This window comes from Euprymna scolopes, chromosome 13 (assembly GCF_053919585.1).
Source record: "Euprymna scolopes isolate OS-2025 chromosome 13, ASM5391958v1, whole genome shotgun sequence".
NCBI lineage: Eukaryota > Metazoa > Mollusca > Cephalopoda > Sepiida > Sepiolidae > Euprymna > Euprymna scolopes.
Window position 1 is genome coordinate 130,496,759 of NC_136494.1, and position 16,554 is coordinate 130,513,312.

The following is a 16,554-nucleotide window of genomic DNA, read 5'->3' on the forward strand; positions in this document are numbered from 1 at the left end:
TTTTCTATTTTTCCAATACACATTAAGCAAACAGAATAGAAAATCAGAAATGATAAGTTATTTTTTTTCAATATTATTATAGAAAAGATATCCAAATCAAAGCGAAATTAGTTAGGTTTTACCCATTTTTGATTGACTTTCCAAATTGTAATGACATTAGTCACACAAGGTCAAACATATCTTTTTGATGTTCTTTTTACGTAAAGAAAAGTTACTATGTTAATGATAATCAGAAATTCACATCCCAATTTATTTAGCATTATTTTTTTAACGAATACAGCTTAATGACGTCAATACAGCGGTTTTTGTTAGATACACAAAATTAAGCGACATTGGATCTGACCGGTACTAGATGGGTATTCATTTGGTAATAACAGGTCTTCTATATGGGAATGGCGGAAAGTGAAACCTCCCTGCAAAAAATACAAGCCAAACGATGCCGTTAGCAAGTACTTCAGTATAACGACATGCCAAAATTAGAAACATCTGATTCATACGAAATAAATGAAATGGAAGAAAATGTAAACATATAGCTGACACAATCAAAGTTATTCGATTTGAAAAGTGTCAATTCGTGGAATAAGGTTACATTTGAGAAATGGTTAAAATTGATAAAAACATTTTGAGGTGCTGTGTCATTTTGTTGCAATAATACATGCTTTAAATTCCATGAAAAATAGATAAAAGTTAGGATATTTGAAGGTTCTATCTAAAAGGAAACGATAGATATGACAATTCTATTTAGAAGAAAGGTGGGTAATGTGTAGATACAGCGGCCTAACAAGAAAATGGCCCCTGATTTCTTAGAAAGCGGCCAACAAGTATTGTAAATGATGTTTATGACATCGAGTTTGTGAAGAAATAACAATATTCTTACTTACCATGAAGCTGCCTGACAATTTAGAAATTATTCGATGCATTTCCAAGCATCGGTTAATAGACAATTTTTGAGGTTGTGAAATCTGTAATTCACCATGCGCATTGAACCGTTATTCATAGTCAATTGATGATTGCAAACAGAAATGTTCTAAAAGTGGATTTTGTCGTTTAGTACGAGAAACCCTTTTTTGAGCAAAGCAAACTTTCCCCAGTAAAAATTATCTTTAAAATTTATAGGTGGATTAAAGATTTTTTTAAGCTTTTCAAAAAACTCGAACTCAGCGGCTATTTTCTTTCTAGGACGCTGTTCCTAAACATTACCGAAACGTGAATCAGTTGATGATCATTCTGGACACATTTCATGCTCGTCAGCATTCTGAAAATAGTTCTCAAGCAGACACATGTCTTTCGGATAAGGATACATAGTAACACTGTTGTTAATTCTTGTTTCAGAGAGGATTGTGTCGGCTATACAATTGCGATGGAAATCATATAATTATCTATTCTGGATGGATTTTTCTTGATTATATAAAATTCCTTGGACATTCATTAATTGTGTTTCTTCATCCCGAAATGCTAAAATTATTGCAAAACTGCCAGTTGTTATTACATTCTTTACAGCATGACATAATTCTTGCTGAACAGAAATAAATGAGACAGGATCTCAGCGTTTATTATCCTTAATTTAATATAGAAATAATCAAGCAGCTTTCTAGGAACACACTTTCTATTTAATTATATACGAGATGAAAGTATGAATATTGGATAACAAAACATGAAAATAAATTAGAAAATAAGTCTCTTTTTCAAAAACAAATCTTTTTTCATCAACATTTTCGTTATTATCAGTTGTCTAAAGAAGGAATGAAGAAGTAGGTTTGCTCTTATTAATAGCGAGGAGCCAATATAGCTCACCGTTTCGTCAGCAACAAACAATAATTAAGAGCTTTTTCTTTTTCCTTTTAACATGCATATATATATTTCTTTTTTCCTTCTGATACATATACACACATTATATATATATATATATATATATATATATTCCATCCTTTTTTCCTTCTAACATATATATATATGTATGTATATTTCTTTTTCCTATATATATATATATATATATATATATATATATATATATATATATATATATATACTTAGGGGATTAGAATTTCAACGCATAAGCACTCTTTTAAAAATCCTTCCTTGATAAACCAAACTGCTTTATCTAAACATATATGGCGACTCAATGATACAAATATTCCCTTCAATTTAAAATGGGAAATAATAGGATCTTATAAAGCATATATGCCGGGGGAGAGATTCTGTGCACTTTGTAGATAAAAGCCCTTAAAATTTTAAAATGTAATAAAAATAAAACCGTTCTCTTGAATTTAACAGATGAAATTTTTTCCGGATGCATTCATAAACGTTGGTTTAGATTCGACAAATTTAAGCCATCATAAATCATAAAATTATCTCATGACTAATCTATCTTAAATTTAAAATTAATGAATTAATTATTATTATTATTATTATTATTATTATTATTATCTGATATTTTACCACTATTTTCTATTTTATTTTATTATCTATTTCACTTTGAATTTATATGTTTTATTTTATTAATTTAAGTTCTATAAATATATTAATTACTAATTTTAAAAAATATTTTTATTTAATCACTTCCAATGGGATTCATTTATTATAGAAAAATTTAACTATTAAATAATTAGTGGTTATCTCCCTTTAATAGTTAAATCCTTTATTTTTCTATTTAAATAAAATTATCTTCGCTTGTAATTGAAATATTTCAGCTGATTTTAAATTTAACGTCAATAACGACTTTAACTGTTAACGTTGTTCCATTGGCGTCTCCTTTGAAAGTTTGTATATCAACATTTTCAAGCATTCATAAACTACATTTATCATCCAAATGAATGCATTGACGATTATACGTACGACTTTTAGAAGGCGAACCATTAAAAGGTATTTATATTTTTGTTAAAAATATTTAAAATTTAGACTCTCTTAACCTTACCCTTCAACAAGATTTTATCTTATTTTGTTTATCAACATAAAAAAGTAACTATTTTCCTTTATATTTTAAATATTTTCCAGATATATCTGCCTTAATTAAAAAATGCTAGGTTTATTTTTGGTGTCTTCAGAAAAAAAACTCACCCAATATGTTTGCTGATGAAGAAACTTTGTTTCAAAAACCTATATGATAAAATTATTGTCCAAAACTCAATGTCTATCACAAAAAAAAACGTTTCCGAAACGATCGTACAATATATTGATTTTGTTTGTTCTTCCTTATGAAACCGATTTTTAATTTTTAATTTTAATTATCAATCATCTTTTATATATATATATATATATATATATATATATTCCATCCTTTTTTCCTTCTAACATATATATATATATATGTATATTTCTTTTTTCCTTCTAACACACATACATACATACACACACACACACACACACACACACATATATATATATATATATATATATATATATATATATATATACTAGACTACCCGTGACCCGTTGGGTCAGTATGTTATATTAGCTATGGAATTCATGTATGAGCATGACACTTGTGACGTACTGAAAATAGTTTTTTTTTAACATAACAGAAACATTTGCCCTGAGGTCATCTCGTCAGCATCAGATAAGGCCAAACTATTTGCAAAGAACTTTGCAGCTAATTCTCCCCCATGCGAAAAAGGCCATCAACTCTCCGTATTTCCTCCTATAACGGACAACACGCTATGCAACATACAAATATCTGTGCGTGATGTCGCCAAACTAATCAAGAACCTTGATTCCAGTAAAGCAACTGGCCCTGACGGCATTCCAATCATTGTGCTGAAAAAAATTCAACTAAAACTTGCCCCCATACTTACAAAACTGTTTAAGCGTTGCCTTAAGGAGAAGTGCTTCTCAACACCCTGGGAAACCTCAGCGCTATGCACTGTATTTAAGAACTCAGATGATAAGTCATCTCCTCTCAGTACAGACCAATAAGTCTCCTGTGTGCCATGAGTAAGCTGGAATCCATATTAAATAGAGAAGTAGTCACCCACCTCAACAGAAATAACCTTCTTAGTGACATGCAATATGGTTTCCGTTCTGCAAGATCTACAGCAGATGTGCTAACTGTTATATCTCATAGGATTAGCAAATCTCTTGACAAAGGCTTCCTCTCTAGGGCAATTGCTCTTGACATATCAAAGGCCTTTGATAAGGTATGGCATAAGGGCCTACTTCACAAGATCTCCAGCTACGGTATAACTGGAAATGTTTTCTCAATCATAAAATCATTTCTCTCTGATAGGCTCATAAGCGTAGTAGTTGATGGGCAGAAATCGGAGGTCATCAATATTAATGCTGGAGTCCCTCAGAGGTCCTACCTAGGCCCAACTCTCTTCCTGATCTACATCAATGATCTCTAAAAACACATACTAAAATCATTTGTTGGCATCTATGCTGATGACCATTTATGGCAACACATCGAAGGCCGTAAATGACAAAGTTCTCTCAGATTCTTTCTCTTCTGATCTTGAGCGCGCGTGGTACAGTGGGGGAGGAGGTGGCTGGTTACCTTTGATGCATCTAAAACCAAGCTCCTATCTTTACATCATCAACGCTCTGATCCCCCTCTGGCATCAATTGAAATGGGTGGCTCTCGTCTAGGGGAAGCTCCATGTTTTGATAAGCTTCTGGGCTTGACCTTTACTCCTGACCTGAAATCGAACACGTACATCAAGTCAGTTGCCAAGGTCACTGGAAAAATGGTAGGATCCTTCTACCGCTCCAGAAGATATCTCACACCTGATGCAATTCTCTATCTGTATAAAAGCCAAGTACGTCCAAGGATGGAGTACTCCTGCCACATCTGGGCAGGAGCTGCTAAAAACAGCTTATCCTGCCTTGACAGAGTACAAAATAGGCTTTGTGGCCTAGTAGGTGATGCCCTTTTCTCTTCCTTGCAACCTCTCTCCCACAGTCCACAGGAGAGACGTTGCGAGCCTGTCTTTGTTTTATCGTTACTACCATGGCAGGTGCTCGTCTGAACTCCAATCTCTGGTCCCCCCCCTCGCTAATCTTTCACGATAAACACTCGCCTAGCTGAAACCACTGTCAAAAATTTTCCCCACTCCTTATCTGTGCCAAAATCAAAACGTAGATTCCATGAACAAAATTTCTTTCTTAGAAGTGCACATCTGTGGAACTCTGTTCCGGTTGCCTGTTTCCCACCTGACTACAACCTGGATGTCTTCAAGTCCAATGTTAACAAATTATCAAATCTCCAAGACTAACGTACTGTACACACAATAACCCTTATCCTCAGGTGGCTTCCGGGCCTTGATAAATAGTGACTACCTTGTCAAAAATCAAACCAAAAAAAAAAACAACATTTCTATGAAAGTATATTAAAATGAAAAAAGAATATAGATAGATTTCTATGAGTCGTTCTGTTTATTATAATTGATTATTAATTTACAAAGTGGTTGGCCATACATATAGGTAAATGTGCACTGAACAGATACCATAATACTTATTATAGTTAAATTCAAATTTTGATATATCTGCTTTTTTTTTACATCGTTCATTTCTGTATTACGTTTAAGTTATTTTAAACCCCACTCTTCCCATGTTAAATAATAATTTTGAAATAATAACGTTAATATTTCAGCGTCCCAATTGTTCTTTTTTTTTTTGCGTTTAAATTATCCAAATAAACAATTGTTAATACTGTCTGCTTTTTTTTTCATCATTCATTTCTATATTACGTCTAAGTTATTTTAAACCCCACTCTTCCCATGTTAAATAATAATTTTGAAATAATAGCGTTAATATTTCAGTGCGCAGGTCATGCGCACATGCGCAATCGGATGTCGTAAACTGGAAAGTGGGTTACATGTATCGTTACAAGGTCATTTGAGTTTATAATTATATATATATATATATATATATATATATATATATATATATATTCCATCACTTTTTTCCTTCTAACATATATTTATGCAGATTTTATATTTAATGTTATAGAACCAAGTCTCTATTGATTATTGTTGTATACCCAAAATCTAGTAGTGATTTCAAAAGTAACAAAAACAATATATATGCCTTCAGTGTCATCAGTTAAAATCAAAACCCAAACATCTAGTGCTTCAGCATTAGTTTGTAAACGGTTGAGCTATCGTCAGATGGATAAGAAAATGTTAAAATTTAACTGACTTTAATGTATAAATGTATATTTACACATGCATACAAGAGCGTTTTAATCGACTTACGCCTGCAAAGTTCTTTTTTTTTTCAATTTTAATTCCTTAATAGCTATTTTTACCAGTTAAAGACCAAATTGAATTTGTTCCACAGATTCAAATCCCTTATATACCAAGTTTAATGTCTGTAGACTAAAAATTGACAGATGAGTTTAGTAGAGACAGACAGATATGGTCTCTTTATATGAAGACGTATATTTGGTAAAAAAAAAAAAAATCAAGGGAAAAAATGCTTGATACGTTGGTAAAGATAAATATGTTTTTATTATTTCAACCTCAGGTTTGCTTAAATCATTACAAGATTGTTTCTGTAGAAGGGATAAACAAATTATCCAGCCTATGTCATCAAATAATTAAAGCCAAAATAAATTATAAGAAAATATTTTTGATTACATATGGATATTAAAAACCAAAAGTTGGAGTAATGGATGGAGAAGGTGAGAGGGGGAGAAGAGAGAGAGAAAGGAGGAGAAGGGATGGGGGAAGTATATTTAAATAAATTAAAATTAGAAATTAGAATTAAAAAAGAGAGAAGGAAAGAAAGGAGACTGAGGATGTCAAGAAGAAGTTGTTTGTGAGAAGGGATAAAATAAAAAAGAAAAAAGGGGAAAATATGACAAAATAAGAAGAGAAGATAGAAAAGATAAAATAACGGGAGCGTATAGTGCATGTTATAAAAAAGAGCTGAAAGGGAAAACAAGTGATGGCTAGCGCAAATCACCAAGGTCATAATGGGTAAAATTGTCAATAAGACTCGGTAGCGGCGGCAGTGGTAGAGGGCAAATATAGTCAAGATGCATCTTGTTTAAGATGCGCCCATAAAATTAATATAAAGTATTTTTATATAAAATAATAGGGGAAACAATTATAGATTTATAAATATAAAGTAATAGATTAATAAAATGAAAGGGAAGCAGTTATAAATTTATTGGGTAGTAATAGAGTTTGAGTCAATTTTAGAAGGGGGGAAGGAATATAGTTTTTTACTTAATTTTCAGAACATTTAGAGTTCTAATTAACATAGTTTGGGTGATTTTATTTAAGAAAACCAGCGTAAGGTTAAATATATAATTATAATTATGGATTTAAGTTAAGATAATCTGCTTGAGAGAAATAGTGTTTAGTGGATTAATTTCAGTATGGTGTGAAGTTGCTGAGAAGGTAGGATGTTAATGCCTGCAAACAATGGACAATTCATTTCTAATATTTAATAATTTGTCTCTATCTCTAAAATTAGTAATAAAAATTTTTTCATGCAAACAAAGAAGGAAAGGGAAATATAGAGTTTGACAAGTATTGCATTTTTGGAGAATTTCCCATGGTGGGTGTGAGATTATTTGGAACCAAACTTAAGTAGTGGGTAATAAAAAGGTTTTGTTCAGGTGCTTGGGGTTATTAAAAGAGCATTTGTGGACTATAAAAAAATTCTTGTTTCTAGACTGTCGCTGCAACTGTAGCTGAGTTTTATAGGTTTTTTTTTTATTAAAGATTTTATGTAATGTGTTATTTGGGGGAAGTGTATGTTAACTAATTTGAAAATTTTCTCCCCAGCTTATCTTTGATCATATTATTAAAGGGAGGGTTGAACCAAATAAGTTTCCTAGATCTGTGTTTTCTATTATTATTATTATTATTATTATTATTATTATTATGGTTGTTGTTATTATCATTATTATTATTATTATTGGGGGTTCGATGTAGTTTATGATGGTATTAGTATATCCACTATTTTTTAAAACTGCTTCATTATTTCTTGTTTCTGCACTTATTTGCAGGCAAGTTAATTTTTTTTTAATTTCGTCCTAGGTTCTGAAATATGGACGATATATCACGGGTTATTCATTCATTTAATTCACCCCATATAGTTTTATAATTATTTTTTTGTGGTTACACCCCTCTCTTCGCCTCCATTTTCAATTATGTGTAAAATTGTTTTATTTTAATCGCTGCCGACTTAATCTCTTGACAAGTGTCAGACGAAACCTACCTCAAGGTTCTTTTTTATTATTATTTTAGTCGAATACTCTTTTGACTCGTTTACATGTCTATTTAGTTTTTTGTCTCCCCCCCCCTGCCTCGATCTTCCTCAAAATTCTAACAATGACTCCAATTATCCTTTTTAAAACTTTAATAAAATTTCGTACCACTAAAAACCTTTATATATATATATATATATATATATATATATATATATATATATATATATATATATATATATATATATGTGTGTGTGTGTGTGTGTGTGTATAAAATATAATCATCCACAGACACATGTTTTGTCTTTTGAAGACACATCAATGTGATTAAACAGGATGTTTTGGTTATGATATGAAACAACATCTGACTATGAGTTCCTTATTTGGAAGTTTTGGCCAGCATGATGTCCTGTTTTGGTTGCTATTACTTCCAAATCAGTTTTCACAAGGATTAGTAATACTTGCCAATGTCTGATATTTATGGTACAATTTATGGTATAATTTATTGTCCCAAAAATATTCATTTACATAATACATTCCCAAAAAACTAACCAATCTATAATTCGTTCCTATGCAAAAGGTATGGTTAGTTTCGGTTTAAAATCACCTAACAAGATTGGACCTGATATAACGCCCAACAACGAACCAACAAAACCCAATTCTTGTATCCGATAGTATCGAACTTTTACTCAAACTTTAATTGCTTTAAATGATTTATTGACATTACTTGCACTGATAAAAAGACTCATCTTAAAACTAATCAAATATTTATAAAATAGAGATATTTTTGGAATATCTGAATATGGTTTGATTTCTTTGAAATTTCAAATATGAATAAAATATCAGTAATGTGCTTCAATAAAGATTGGGTTACTTATACATGTATAAAAAGTTGAGCCTCAAGCAGTTTTGCCGGTTTTTTCTTTCAGATAAATTTAGAACACTATTATTCATGCATCATGTTTTTCTCTATTCCTTATGAGCTTAAGTCTAAACCACTTTTAACTGAACTGTGTAGTCTATCAGAAAATGATGGTTCCAGTTAATATTTGAGTACTTTTGAAACCACTATTTTGATATGCTTAAACCATTGAAGCATAAAGAGCAGACAAGGTTAAAAGGTTAAAGAGGGTTCTATGGAAAGTTAAATGTAAAAGAGATTGTATTATTTGGATTTTTAAAAAATACTCTTCTTATCTTTGTTGCGATATTACCAAGGTTTCGACTGTTATAACTTGTAACCTTTTTCAGGTACATCTTCACAAACTTGCTAACCCATGTTCAACTCTGGAAACGATGTGGGAATAAAACATTTATTTAAGCCAAGAGTATAGACATATATATATATATATATATATATATATATATATATATATATATATATATATATATATATAGAGAGAGAGAGAGAGAGAGAGAGAGAGAGAGAGAGAGAGAGAGAGAGAGAAAGAGCAGAAGTTCACTGTTCCTTGAATTGATGATTTCTTACTGAGAGCCCATCCGTCCCATCAGTGATGGTTACTGAATATCACATCGTTATGAGGAGCACCCTTGAATTATTCAACATGAATGACCAGAGAAATAAAATGGATGGGATTATAGAGAGGGAGTGACCCAGTTTAAAATTATGCCTGGATGACACTGGATGTATTTTGTAGATGTAGGCATCACATTTCTATTATTAACTATAAGTTGATCCCACTTAACCTCGCGATTAACTTTTCACCTTAAAAGTTAGAAATCAGTAAAACTGCTGGTACTTATTTTTGTACATTTCAAATACAATTGAATCCAGAAAAACGTCAAATTTTTAGAAGACTTTTGTTTTTCATTAATCTTTTATTTTTTAATAGTTTTACAAAGAAATAAAAAGAAAAAATCCATTCCATGGTTAAAAAACTATTTGATTAATCTTAAAGACTTAAATACATTTTCATATATATCATTTTTTTGTCAAAAGATTAGAGCAGGCAGGCATCTATATTATATTTCTCTATTTATATCTGTCTGTCTGCCAGTCCTACTTTTTCGCGGAAACTATTGAGCCAATTTGGCTGAAAATTTGCATGAACCTTTATTATGATAAGGTGCAATGAACTAAATATAATGTTATCCGTTTGATGCACAATTAAGGATTAATGAGGATTAGTTTTGAATGCAAAAATAAGCACAACTTTAATCATATTCAACCATCAATTTGGCATAAAACACTCATTCTAAGTCAACAGTTTATAACTTGTGCCCATTTTTAACTGTTAAAAAGTCTAGTAAGCTGTACCGATTCGTTGTTTTCATGAAAGAAATTAATTTTCTCAATGAAGATAATAGAATTACTAACTACTAGCAGTTCAGCCCGGCTTTGCTCGGACCCTATGTACTGTTTATAATTTTATGTGTATATGTATATCTATAATATAAAGCTGAATGTCTGTGTGTGTGTGTGTGTGTGTGTGTGTGTGTGTGTGTGTGTGTGTGTGTGTGTGTGTGTGTGTGTGGTCACAAATAGGCTCCTATATGGTTGACTATTTAAAAAAAAATGATTACATATAATGATAGAAGATGATTCGAGGCACAGAAATGGTTATGTTTGATTTGGTAGAACGGTGGTTCATTAAAATTGTGGGATCTGCGCTCGCGCCTGGTCCACAAAGTATGGAACGAAAAAATTAAAAAATTAAAAAAAAAACGCTTGCAAGTGTTTTTGATATAGATGTACATAATAATACTTTGATAAGTATGTTTAAACTTAAATAGGGATGGTATAATAAAATTGTGGGGTCTGCGTTCGCGCTTAGCCTCCATAGAATGGAAATAGGCACAAACTTTAATAAAGACTTTTCATATCTATCTGCGTAAGTATACTTTGATAATAATGTTTCAGTTTGAAGAAATATAATATAATAAAATTATGGAGTGTTTGTTCGCACCTGACCTCCATAGAATGGAAATATGTCACAAAGTTTAACAAGGTTTTTTAATATAAATCCACAGAATATTGTGATAAGTGTTTCAGTGTGAACAGGTATGGTATAATAAATTATGGGGTTTATCTATTTTATTTTTACTTTCATCATATTTTCCTTTGGTTTTGATACCCCTAAATTCAACCCAAATTTACAACCCTTCCTTTTCATAGCCTATCATACTTTCATAAATCAGAGTCCATTTTCTGTAGACTGTTTTTGAAGCCAGTCAACGACGGGTACTTTTGCTAGTATATATATATATATATATATATATATATATATATATATATATATATATATATATATATAAATTGACACATGTCCAGGTAACCTATATCTAAAATTGCAAGTGTTTAGACCCAAAATTGGTGGAGGAGTTTGGTAGAGTCTACAAAGGTGAACTCTTTCAACTCTGACCTCTTGGCAGCCAAATTTTCGCCCCAAAACTGATTAAAAAGCTTGCTGCATGTATGAATACCCTTTATGTAAAATTTCAAATGTTTAGACCTTAAATTGGCTTAATAGTTTGCTAGAAACCACAAAGGTAAAATCTTTTGAACTTTGACCCCTTGGCATCCAAATTTTCGCCCAAAAACCGATTAAAAAGCTTACCCTATGCCTGAATACACTTTATGTAAAATTTCAAATGTTTAAACCAAAAACTGGCTGAGTAATGTGGTAGTGACCGCAAATTCCATTAAAGTTGATATTTTCATTAAATTTAATGATTTTTTTTAACCAGATTCTTAATTTAACTTCTAAACTAAACAGTTTTTCATTTGTATTATGTTTTCCTGTTATCTTTTTATTCTTTTATAATAGTTATTTATTTATTTTTAAAATATCTCGTTAATTTTTATTTACTGATTATCATGTCATAAGATTAAACTTTAGCCTAATTTCGTTTATTTTACTAAACGGACATCTTTTTATTGGCTTTTGCTATCATAAAGTGCAGCAAACTAAGTATAATGCTATTCGTTTGGATGAACATTTATTATGACTAACAGGAGCCATGAATACAGTGGTATGCAAAACTTGGTGAAATCTCTTCGATCATGAACAAGTATAAGTCCTAGTACTGAGTAATATTAAGAGAAGCAAAGATAGTTCTAACATGATGGAATGTCTCTCCTCTACTTTAGATGTGGGAGGCCACCATTGTAGTATATGTATTTATTAGTAGTATTCTTTGCATCTAAATGGGGCGTTTATAACTCTTCCCGTTCTGTTTGTCATTGGTTGCGTGTGTGAGTGTGAAGGGTGGAATGATAAAATTCTCGCATTAGAAAAGATGACATGATTCCACTTTCGTTTGATGAAAACCGTTTTTTTTTTTTTTAATTTTTTGGTGTACCCTATCTACTAGTTGGCCAGTTGTGTAAAAATCCCAAGAGCAATAGTAGCCTTCTATCATGTCTGAAAGTGACACAATGTTCAATTAGCAAGATCGAGGATGCACTGCTGTACAACTCATGCTCTCTAATGATCCAAGTTATGACAACAGGACCATTGCCAGCACCATCAAAATAAAAATCGGGACTGTTCAATGTATCAGACAACCCACGATTATGGTCTTTGATGTGGTTTCAAGTGAGGGCCACATTTGAATTTGAAGCTGACTTCAAAGATGTGAGGTGATAACCTCACATCTTTGAAGTCAGCTTCAAATTCAGTACGAAAGTGTACCTGGATATGCTGAAGAGTGTTGTGATCCTCTAGTGCAATCAGGTGGTCGCTGGTAGATCTTTGGTGTGGCAGTAGAACTCGGTGCCAGTCCACAAGTTCAAAGAGACCCAGGCTTGGCTTCAGAAAGAGTGCTATGACTTTATACCCTTCTCTCACTGCCCACCTCTCTCGACCTGAACGTGCTGGACTACTTCGTTTGGTCATATAGCGAGAAAATCACCAACATGACTTCCAACCACATCAAAACTAGCCTGATCACCGAGTATACGCCAAGCTCCTGTCGACGCTTGTGGAAAAGGCATGCTCCCAGTTTTGGATCCGTATCGAGGTAGTGATTTAGGCTGATTAGATGTCAGCTCTACTACATAATCAAGTTACTTGAAATGATTTTTTTTAATAAAAACTTTTAAATAAAGCTGTAGTGTTGTTTTCTTAAAGGCAACAATTTTATCTTTCCACACTGTATTTGCTGTGATTGATTTGTATTTGCATTATCTGATTCAACATCAATTAGTTTAGTGTAATTATATCTAGTTTTATGTCGATGCTGGAGTTGTTCATTTGCCTTTACTAAATGTCATTGCTTTCCTTCAATGTATCGACCATCTTGTGTCATTAGTAGGTATGATCAAAGTGTAGTTAGTTTTTCAATACTTTTCCTTTTTTGCAATCATTAGCAAATAGTACGCATGCCGTATCATTGGATTTACGTGTAGCTATTGCAATTGATTTTTGTTATTGATTGAATACGTAAAAATTGTTTTGTTTGTTATTTTTAACCTTTTAATTACCATTGTTTCTTAAATGAAACATAATTTTTGAAGTAATGTAGAATTTATAATTTTATGCCATATTCGATTTTCATCACATACTTGCACTAAACTAACTTAATATTTTTTAGAGTTATATTGCTTTCACATAAACTGCAACAAGTATTTATGTTGTCTCCAAACTATGATAAACTTATATAAAAAAAAAAAATAATAAATCAAAAAGTAAATTCTATGGTCAGCAGAATAAAGGTTCAGGATTGTTCTGTACATTTGAAAGTCAATTTATACTCAAGTTGTTTACAATATTATTATTATTATTATTATTATTATTATTATTATTATTTTCTATTGTTTAAGTCTTGTTTTGGTAGTGTACATTATAACGATGCGTTTGGGTGTGACTAATTGGAGTTTGTGAATATATATTCAAATTCCAATTGTTTTTTTTTTGTTTTTTTTTTTAAATATTTTGAACAGATATTAAAGTAAAAAATATTGGAAATTACGTCAGCTGAAAGGTTGAGTGAATAAAATTGAAGATGAGAATGGTAGTTCTTGATATATCCAAAACCTTTGTCAAGATCCGGCATAAATGTCTTCATGAAAATGAAAACATAGTAAATCCGGACGAATAAATAATCCAGGTTGTATTCGATAGCTATACGTCCAAACAACATTATATTAATTATTATTGGACCTTTATTATTCCTAACATTCATAAAGTCCTCCGTGATAAAATTGTATTCGAGATGGGTATATTTTTTGATGACACCATTTTCTATAAATTCATAGCACTTGTGCCCTCTCAATGTGTTCTAGACTAGCCAGAAAATCTGCAGGATATTACCCCTTCACTGTAAAGGTCTCTAGATGCCGAAAAGCTTTCTCCTCTAATAATCATTTTCCTCGAACTGCTAGACTTTGGAATTCCTTCTCTATTTTCTGATTCTTTGACTATACTAACTTGCTAAAATGTAAATGTAAGACAAACAGATATCTGGCTGCTTTACTCCCTAGTTATTGTCCCTACAAGCACGGCCATAAATAGTAGCCTCCAATTGGCAAAGTGTATGAGAACTGTATGCCTGCCCTATAATAAACTGTGAAGGTAAAAATTACCAATGAATTCCATGAAATTTGCTTCTTTACTTATTAGACCCTGTTTAAACTAGAGATGCCCAAATATAACTGACCAGAAACGTTTCTACATCAGGTTATATAATATTAGCAAGACTATTTTTTTTCTTTCTCATCTGAAGATAACACGATTAAAGTAATATGGTGTCTTACCAATCCAAAGAGAATAACGTCCAAAGTTGCCGCTTGCTAATTTCCTTTGAGCTTCCCAGTCCGCGAATATCTGTGACAATTAATGATGGGAAAACTCCATTCATTAGAAGATGACACAAGTGTTTTGGTTCCAGGAGGCTCGGGTCTTTCACTTGATCTGCAAGAAAAACGGCGAACATTTAATGGAAATGAACATCAGCTGAAAAAAATCACACAAAGATATTTCCCAGATTTTTTCATCTTGGCTGTTAATGTTTTCACAACGTTTCCGTCATTATACTTTCCGGTCATGGTATAAAGCCACTTGATGCAAGGAGCTAAAAAAACAAACAAAAAAGATACTACTTCAAGGTAAAAAAAAAACAATAATAAGTATTAGATGCATAGATTATAACTCAGAAAACAGCAATTATTCTCCCTTTATGAAAAACATTGCTTATGGAATGTGAGGACTAAAGAAGAAAATAAGCAAAACGAGAGTTACAGAGCTGCCGAAAGTAAATCCAAGCTTCACTTTCTACTTTGCTTAAATTGAAGGATTCAGTTTCATATTTCCAGACTATTGCAAAAGCATACTAAGATAGCAGGAGTGTATAATGTCTAAAACGTTGTTAAAATGTCTGCAACCAAAATGTGAAAAACATGTCACTAATGTAAAAGGAATATTAGATTATCGATAATTCGCAAGATCAATAAAATAAACAAATGAAGAATAAATAATCTGGTAGATGTTTCGTTGCATCCAATAGTATCGGTATGATATGAAACAGAATTGGTTTGATTTGATATGTTTTATAGCATACCAACCTTCTGCGTGTTATTTAATTCCGGATAAAGTTATCAAATATAATTCTATAGGTAGGATAATTATTTACATTCCTAGAAGACATTGTTTTAAGAAAATATTGAATCACTTTTAGAAAATATTGCTCCCCAAAAGCAGTACTCTTGGAAGAAAATTTTACAGAGAGGAAACCATTATTACTCCCAGAAAACATTACTCCTAGAAAATTATTCTCTGAGTACATAGCGTTAGTCTCAGAAAACCACCCACTTAGAACGAAAATTTTACAAACGAGGCATTATCATTACACTAAACAAATACAATGCTCCCAAAATACATTGATCTCAGAAAACATTATGCAGAGAAATGTCACAGCAAGAGTGGGAACATTAATTGTAGAAAACATTACTCCAGGAACATTACTCTTAGAAGGAATTTTTATAGAGTGTAGATATGAACAGCCGATTTCTTTATTCAGGTCTCTTTGATCTTTCATCTAACTGAAGTAAGGATTGAAGTGGAAGAACGGCTCAGCCATCAATATCCTGTTCTAAAGCATCACGGCTCGCCACTCACGACTTATAGATGGCTCAGTTTTTTAGGTGTTTTTACCTTTCTGCATAGGGCTGTAGTCGGTGGATTTGTGGCCCCACCAACAGGGTGATGAAATAAAACTAGTTTAACTGAACTACAATATCTAAGATAAAAAACTTGTTTGTGAACCAAACATCCGAGAATTATATAATTTTAATAAAACTTTTAGGATTTTTTCCATAAATTAGTAAATATATATTGCTAGCAGGACCTGTGTCGTGGCATTACCCATAAAAATTAAATTAAAACTCCAGAAGTAAATTGATCAGAAAGATTCCTTTTTACCTGAAATCCAAGATATAA

The 16,554-nt window shown here is 31.7% G+C and overlaps 1 protein-coding gene across 1 annotated transcript in view; it reads right to left on the minus strand.

Annotated features, from left to right (window-relative positions):
* The window catches only part of LOC145292193 (cilia- and flagella-associated protein 65-like), a 2,765,874-nt gene that overhangs the window by 956,814 nt on the left and 1,792,506 nt on the right, over positions 1-16,554 (minus strand). The window contains exon 26 of the mRNA XM_080138498.1: positions 14,874-15,030. Within this exon, the coding sequence (XP_079994624.1) occupies positions 14,874-15,030 (157 nt within the window). The remainder of the gene's footprint in view (positions 1-14,873; positions 15,031-16,554) is intronic.